This window comes from Branchiostoma belcheri, unplaced genomic scaffold, assembly GCF_001625305.1.
Source record: "Branchiostoma belcheri isolate BF01 breed outbred unplaced genomic scaffold, Haploidv18h27 scaffold145, whole genome shotgun sequence".
Classification (NCBI taxonomy): Eukaryota; Metazoa; Chordata; class Leptocardii; order Amphioxiformes; family Branchiostomatidae; genus Branchiostoma; species Branchiostoma belcheri.
In genome coordinates this window covers 184,192-193,086 of record NW_017802880.1, presented here as the reverse complement: position 1 = coordinate 193,086, position 8,895 = coordinate 184,192, and the positions used below count along the sequence as shown (strand labels likewise).

General features: G+C 40.0%; 1 protein-coding gene across 1 annotated transcript in view; it reads left to right on the top strand.

Annotated features, from left to right (window-relative positions):
• The window catches only part of LOC109464989 (tripartite motif-containing protein 3-like), a 14,514-nt gene extending 6,918 nt beyond the window's left edge, over nt 1-7,596 (top strand). Inside the window, exon 3 of the mRNA XM_019762107.1 lies at nt 7,162-7,596. Within this exon, the coding sequence (XP_019617666.1) occupies nt 7,162-7,596 (435 nt within the window). The remainder of the gene's footprint in view (nt 1-7,161) is intronic.
• The last annotated feature ends 1,299 nt before the right edge of the window (nt 7,597-8,895 follow it).

Here is an 8,895-nt window from a genome sequence, read left to right as displayed (position 1 = left end):
CTGAGTGGGTTCGAGCCCTGGGAGTTCTGGCAAAGAGTGCCGCTCCTGGGATGTCGAATTCGGAAGATTCGAGGACGAATCTTGAAAAGAAAAGGGGAGTAGTGTAACAGTGGGGGGTTTATAGGCGCTGCCAACTGACCCGGCCGACGGGTCTAAACCTTTTCAGCCGAGTGGTTAGAGCGTCTGAGTCTGAAGCTGGTGCTCGGGAGGTCGTGGGTTCGAACCCCGGCCCGGGACCAGGAGGGTTTTTATCTGTTTCTACTCGCTCCTTCTGTTTCTTACACTAGCAACCATGTTGGTCCGCTGGCTTCGGCATATCAAAGTTGTGGCAACCGCCATCTTTGTCGCCGCCTTGATCGTCGTTGGACTGTTGCTGGTGACGGGGGTACTCCCTCCTGACGTGGACAAGCACGTAAGTTGTACTCCCTCCTGACGTAAGGGTACTCCCTCCTGACGTGGACAAGCACTGTAAGTTTACCGATTTATCTCTTTGCTTTTGCTTAACTTAGGCCACACCGACTTAATTTTATGGATGACATACTCTGCAGACCCCCAAAACTAGTGCGCGCGGGCGTATAAAAAAAAGCTCCGGCCAAAAATAAAAACGCTACTGAACCACAGGAATACAAAGCTGGTATTGTAAATTTGCGGCAGTACTAAGCGACGTATACGACAAGCCGGCACATGCTGAAGTTTTGTGGAATTTATGAGTCGGCACTGTGCGTATGTACTGAGTTCTTGAGTCGTGGGGCTTCGGTATAGCCTGGGTGCCATCCTCCAGAGTTACCACCGGCTCCGTATTGTCGCTAACTACGTACATACCATGGACTATCCACGCCAGAGCTCTGGAGGACGTGATTTTTCTTTTGAGAAGAGTCGAAAATCAATGCGCGGGCGGATGTCATCCATAAAATTAAGACAGTGTGGCCTTAGACTAGTCAGATCATAGGTCTAAAAAAACACAGACAATATCTGAATATAAACTAATTGAAAGTTAGATTACTCTGTTAGGATCTTTTGCCATCATCTGGGGTTCTTTCATAGTGCGTTCATTCTGTGATACACGGCTTGTGAATGCAGAAAATCTGCCTGCATCTTTTCCTACCTGTTGCACAGAAAAAACACTACAGAATTACAAATTTGGGTGAGTCCAATTTTTGTGTTGGAAATTACAGATCTGTTATGAGTTCACTTTGTTCACCATAATTGTATATAGCCTAATTTTATTTGTGTTCATATTTTGTTTGAATTCTGTTATCTGTACCTTTGATTCTCTTTTGTTTATGTATAACTTATTGAATCGGTGCCGTATAAGCCCACACGGGCTGGGCGCGGGATAGCGCACGACACGGAAATAAAGCATCATTCATTCATTCATTCATTCATACAATTAAATCTTGCTCATAATTACAGAATTATTGTTGTAAAGTCGCTAGTTGCAAACCTTTGAGTATATACATCCTCCCGTACATAGTTTTATTATGTTTGTAGACTGATCCAACATAGTTTTCTTACAAATTGGTATACATAATTTTTTTCCTTTGACGAAATTTCGGCCGCTGCTATTCTGCGTTATTCTGTGATGATTAAAACCCTTATCCTGTGGAGCACAACAATTGTTGTTCTGCATATGCAGTAACATCTATATAGCACACTGTATAGGTACGATTTGGGGGTATTTCTCGTGCAACGTTTCACACCACAGCGAAACGCAACGAATGCGGAAGTAACCATGCCACTGCAGGGCAAAAAAAATGGGGGTCTATGATCTAATTAAGACATGAAATTATCGAAAAATATTGTGCCAGGAATGTCAGCAGGACAAGGGTTAAAACAGCAAACCAACTTCCGAAACGGCAGAGAAAAAGGATAACATTTCGTTCCTAAGAAAACTAAGTTGTTCCCAGGTTGGATGTGCATGTAACGTTACATGTAGCATGTAGCATGTACATAATAGTGACATGTGGGGTCGTGTGGTGTAGCTGAACCTAGAGGTCCCGGGTTCGAGTCCTGACATGCCACCGATCTTGTGCCCTTGGGAAATGCACTTTACACGACTTTCCTCAATTCGCTCATGTGAAAATGAGTACTGTCCTGTCATGTATTTCTCCCCTGTGTTGGTGACGGCATTAATATAAGTTGAAAAAAAAAAACTTGAGTGTGCCGTCACCACGTCTGGTGATGACATGTTGGAATATAAAAAAAATAGTGACATTTGCGTTTTTACATCGTTTCGTAATCTTACAGTCACATTCTGGACCAGGTACAACTCAGTCAACTACTACATGGCTATGGAGAACTTCATTTGATGTTCCAAAGTCTGAAACAACGGTAGGTTCAGGCACAACTGAAATCGGAGAGGTACGTAAATGACTTATTACTGTTACAGGTAATTACTGTTACTACTATTAGAGGCAAGTGTCTATTTGATTTTTTGTTGATTTTATTAGTTTGCACATTAAACAAAACAGACAGTAATAATACAAAACAAGGATAAAAACAGGTGCAGGAGGAGGGTAGAAGCATGGAATGCTTATACTAGGCCCTCCTCCTCTAAACTATACAAAATTAAATATAATAAATAAATGGAAATAATACAATAGAAAATGGAAAGAATACACACGATGGTCAGATTTGGGCCCAAAAGTCCCAATCCGCTACTATGGAGATCGAATCCCCCGAACCCGCGAATCTTGTTCGATATGACGTCATTCGAATAGAGCGGGCGTTCGATCTGGGGTTACCCGCGGTCATTTACAGTAAAGCCGCTACAACCGGCTACTTCAAGCCCCTTTTTACTTGGGAACCACGGAACAGGAAAAATCCACCTTTCCACAAATATGAACCGTTTTCAAAACATTACATCTATGCCGTGATTTCATTGTGGATATGTAACATGTAACGAAGCTACTGCCGTCATCGTGGGTGACCTTGAAGGTCAGAATTCTTGTTGACGCTGTTATAAAATCCAGGTCCCCATATCCAAGTGTCATAGCACGCGTGCAAACATGGTATTTTAACCACTCCCAAAAATCGCTCAAATTATCTCATTGAGGGCTTGTTTGGAAGAGGAACGATTTCCGCAGATTTCTGTCTTAGGGATTTTTTAAATATGGCCGCGATTATGAATTATCGGTATTTAAAGTTAAAACACTGCGTTTTTAGCTCTTCTGTTGACTGTAAGTCGAGTTTTAGTTAAAAAATTAAAAAATCCTAAGACAGAAAGTTTAAATTTACTGTAATATTTCTAAAAATCCAAAAATCTAACCTTACTTTTAATTTTCGGGGCCTCTTAAAATCAGTTGTTTGGTTCTCGTGAACCCTATTTGAAATCCGAAATTGATCTCATTTGGAAGCAAATGTACACAAAGTGGAGCAAAGGCAGTACAAGAATAACATTTGAGGTAAAAAAATCACTTATTACATTTTATTTTGACGAGTATTTACTGTCCAATTACTTTTGTTTATTTTCAAATTTTACCCGTTGCCCCCGGGCCGGCCTGGGACTCCCGCGCGGCCACGTTCGAACACGTTCTGTAACCCGATACCTCCCTAGTAATGCGACTTTTAGCCTAGCAACCGACCGCCGTGACAATAAGGATAATCAAATAATATACGGTAGAAATTAATGAGGTAATGTAAGTTATAAATACAGTGCAATAATGATAATCATAATAATTAGTATGAGTTGAAATAATAGAAAACACTAAATGAAACTACTACAGGGGGCTAAGTTCTTTTATCAGATGGTTTTTCAGAGCTTGTTTGAATGAGAGAAAAGACAAGGTAGGACTCTTTAGGGCTGGAGTAAGTTCATTCCATGTGTCTATCATTTTTTAACCAAAGGTGTCGTCAAACTTCACATCTAAGCATAGCATGTCAACAACCACGGCACAGGCAGAAATGAATGGAGTAAGACCATCATATCGCCTATGTAACAGTGTTATACTGTACCCATGTTACATAGTCACGACACGATTGCGCCCCCCCCCCCCACCTGATCACAGAGCTTAAATTCATTTAACCCTAAACAGTACACCTGGGGTCCGCGCGGACCCCAGCACTATATATTCTGTAATATCTTTTTTGTTTCTAAAGTATTTTTTTCTGAAATTTTAGGTAATTGTCACCCACAAAGTTGTCTCTTAATACAGTGCAGAAAACTCCGTTTCTACCATTTATAAAAAAAATTATATCTGATTTTCTTTTGGGGTCCGCGCGGACCCCAGCCGGCTTTCGATCATAATGGATACACTGGCGTTCTTATACATTACCTTATTTCGGTTTTTTTTATGTTTTTATGCATTCATCGTATGTCTACCAAGTTTTCAGAGAATGGTGTAGTAATAGAATTAAATATTAATAACTTTGGTGTAATTATGACGTCATATGACGTCAGAGATAATAATATTGTCCGCCATATTGGATTTTGACCAATGACGTCATCAAATTAGCATATTCTATGCATATTAAATGATTTAACTTATATTTAATTATGTAAGATGTTATTAATGTTGGAAAAGAAGTGTAATTTTATATAAAACTCAGAAAATTTTTATGTTTAAACCAAAATTACTTCTATTTTCAAAAAACTACCCGGTGCCATGGCAACACAAAAAACATCAACTTACTAGTATAAAACTAATATGAACTTTTTTCCAGAGACATTTTAGGAAAGGTCTCCAAATTTGATACTTCTAGCGCAAGCCGTTTAGCCGCTATCTGAGATCAAAGTTGGGCCTCAAAAGCCCCTTCAGTCTGAAATGGGTTTAAAAATCGGGTATTTCTTCTTGTCTTCTTTTCTTCACCAAAAAATAGAAAAAGTTCAAAATGTATGATTTTTGTATGTAATGTGGACACAGAGGTTCCCACATCAGTTTGCAAAACAATTGAGCTGGTAGCATGTTAATAATTTCTAAAAATTAGCAAAAAACTGCTCTGGGGTCCGCGCGGACCCCAGGTGTACAGATTAATCAGTCCGGGAAGGTGTTCTGTTGAGGGTTAAACTGTTCTCCAACTCATAAATTTCACTCACCGGAATTTTTGACTGAATCACTCAGTCTTCCTCAGCTATCTGACCAAAATGCTGTGGACATGTGATTTTTCCCACGTGTGGCGTCAGCAAAGGGTCAAAGGTTGTCTGAAGTCGATATCGCCCCCAGTCCCGGTTGAGCGATGGTTGAAGTACCCTGACCTTTTGCTGACGTCACACGTGGGAAAAATCACGTGTCCACAGCATTTGGGTCAGAAAGCTGAGGAAGACTGGGTGATTCAGTCAAAAATTCCGGTGAGTGAAATTTATGAGTTGGAGAACAGTTTAAATTTTTCATAATGTAATTTACCAACTCAGATTAACTTTCATGCTCATTTAGGAACTGCAAAGTCCCAACAGGATCTCATGATTCATTTTCACGAGGAACTTTAGCACCGTAATTGAAGGAATATGAACAGTTCTTAGATGTTTGATGTTGGTTGTTTTTTTCTCTTTTGCTTTTGACATAGTGCTTTTTACATCGGAATAAAATCAGAGCATTCCCAAGATCGCAACATCCAAACCCGGAAATTCTGTTGCTGTACCAAGAAACAAACACTACAATTTGTTTATGTCTTGGATAGCTGACAACATACCGAATTTCACAAAAATTCATTCATAGCCTTTTGAGTTGCGCTATTGAACAAAACATCACAAGGAACTAACCCTACCGAAACAGCTTCCAGGCTTCTAACAAAGAAGATGTCACATATTGATTCAAAATATTCTATAACAATAACTAGAGTTCCACGATCTCATACCTTCGCCAAATGATGTTAGCTTTTATAAATAAGAACTTATATACAATGTATTCATCCCCCTGATTATGCAAATAGGATCTGCAATTGCATGAATTATATCTGTTGATCATAATCTCCACCAACAGTCTTATTTTAACAAAGAATGCCATTATAGCATTTCCTCATATTATGCAAATGAGGTCCTTATTTGAATAAGTTATGTTAAAATATGTTCACCTTCACTAAACTTCAAACACCCCAAGTATAAAATTCCAGGCAGTTACCACTATGAATTATAACATTTTCTCATTAATTATGCAAATTAAGTCTTCATTTGCATAATCAATATCTGCCTGTGTTTCTCTCGTTGTTAATAACATATGTCGCAAGCTTGAACTTCCTATCATGGAATGCAGCTGATTAATAGAATTTCCTCATTAATTATGCAAATTACATCCATATTTGCATAATTGTAATATCATTATGTCAAGCATTACTCAAGCTACCTACATACCAAAAATCATGATGATCCATCAATCGGTTCTTGAGTTATCCTCCTTTAAACATTTGTCCTTTAAACCCCCCTGCAGTTCCAGAGCAAGCTGCTAGGGGGCCCAAACTCACGTCACTTCTTTCCCAGCAAAAGAGCTACCTGCCATCTAAATTTCGTCACCCTAGCTTGTCTAGATCATGAGATATCAAAACCGGAAGTTCAGCTGCAGTACAAGCCGCCAGGGGACCCAAAATCTAATCAGTTCGAGCTCTCATCAAGACCTACCCACCTACCAAATATCAAGATAATCCATCTAAGCTTTCTCGAGTTATGCTGTTGACAGACAGACAGACACACACACACACACACGGCCACGAAAACATAACCTTCTCCAATTCTTGGCGAAGGTAATAATGGTAATAATAATCAAAAATCAACTGCAGGGATTTACTCATCAATCGATCGTTGTATTCTAGGTAGTTTTAATGATTTATTCCCTAGGTATGGAGGTCAAACCAGTCAAGGCAACAAAATCCTTTGATGTCGAGGGGCTTCCACTCAAAGTCGCTGTGTCTACAAGTGGGAGAATTGCCGTAATGTTCACAGGCCGAAGAGTCGGCATCTATGACAGTGAGGGTATCTTCATCATGTATTTCTTAACATATATGAGAAAAAGACGGGGAGAGACAATTCGCATTTTCCCCCACGTGCACGATGTTTCGTTTGGTACCCTCAACAACAACGACGTGTGGATTGTAGGCGGGAATAGTCTGTCCCACTATGTCGCGCTGTATGGTTGTGCTGGACGCTTCAAATACAGTTTTGCAATTCCTCGCATCTCGGAACCTCGTACCCTTGCCCTGAACAGATTGTCCACTCGCGCCATTGTGACAGAGACGGTCAAACATCGCGGGACGGTGAAAGTCTACGGGTTGAACGGGATGCTTGAGCGAAGTTTTGGGAGGCGGCAGGGTTTGATGCACCCGACAGGCATCACAGTGGACAGCGAGGACTCTATTCTAGTGTTGGACTACTCCACTGCCTACATCTACGTGTATCGCGACAATGGACAGTTCATGTTCAAGTTTGCAGGGAAGGGGACCAACAACGGCCGGTTGAGCCTCCCCCTTGACATCTGTACGGACAGTTCTCGTCACATCATCGTGGCTGACTCGGGAAACAGGCGGGTGGAGATGTTCACAAGCCGCGGGGAGTTTATCCGGCACATCGCTACTGATGTCGAGCCTCTGAGCATCGCCGTTGGTCCAGACGGACAGATAGTCCTGGCTGAACCGTTGAAAAAGAAAGTGACTATTTTGACAAACTATTGAATTCTTGTAAGACCACAGCAAGTAATTTTTATGGATGACATCAGCGCGCGCATTAATTTTCGCCTGATTTTGGAAAAAAAAAGAAACCTTGTTGCCTTCTGACAGTGGTCAACATGCCGAAAATGGCAAAGATGTCTGTTGCCATGCCGGAAGGTGGATGGCAGATAACTATGAAGAGAGGAGACAAGAAAAGGCTCTGATTTAATGTTTGGTTTCTTACTTTGATGCAGTGATATGCTGTCTTTGTATATGTGATGTTCCCAATGAATCAAAACAATGAATCATAATCAGTACAATGATTGAGTCAAAATTTTAAAATGTTTTCGCCCGCTCGCATTAGATTTTGGAGTCTGCGGAGGATGTCATCCATAGAACTGACTTCCTATGACCTAAGATTAGTTTCTATGTGATTTTGTCCACTCTTTGTGTGAGATGGAAAGTTAAAATTCCATTGTAATGTGATTGCTGTAGACTGATAGAAACAATCAAGTTTCTTCATCTTTTACTTTACGGATCACCCTTTTGCAGTTTTGACACTAATTGTAAAATTATGAGCTTTACTCAGAATTTCATCATCAAAAGTGGTCGTTTTGTATCTGATTATTCTTTTCGACTTCAATTGTTCTACTTGTGTCCTATCAGTAATTCTAAGAGGTAGGGGTTGGAACCTGCGCTCGTCGAATTCCATTTACTATTTATTTGGCTATGTAAATTGGTATATCTTTGTTTATTCATTTGTGTAGACGGCGCCGTTAATATAAGCTCCATGGAACTTGAGTGCGGTGTCATCTTGTCTGTATTTATGATTTTTGATGTGTTAATACAAAAAAAATCGTCGTTTCTGTTTATTCTTGTCAAACATGTTGACGAGTAAATGGAATGGCTTTCTGTACCACAAGCACATGCTTAGTGTCACTTAAACTTTTTGACATGGCCTATCGGTCGGCAATAGAAAAATGTACTGTTTCGTTCTTGTGTCCTTGTTTCTGCGAAATGACACAACACAGGTATACAGATACAAGTCAAGTCAATCTTTATTGCACAACAATTGTAACGGGTACAATGCATGGCAAACTCTTCAGTACTACATATCTAGCTAAGATCTACTCTCACGTCTACAGTAATGCCTACATGTTCTGTATCTAAAATAACATTATACTTTTTCAAAAAGGTAATATAGTACATGTATATATATGGAACATGGCTTACATGATAATGTATATGTCTTGGGTTCTATGGCTGTATAAGCTAGAGTGTTGGTTAAGTCCGATATAATATCATGATTCCTTTTAACTAAAG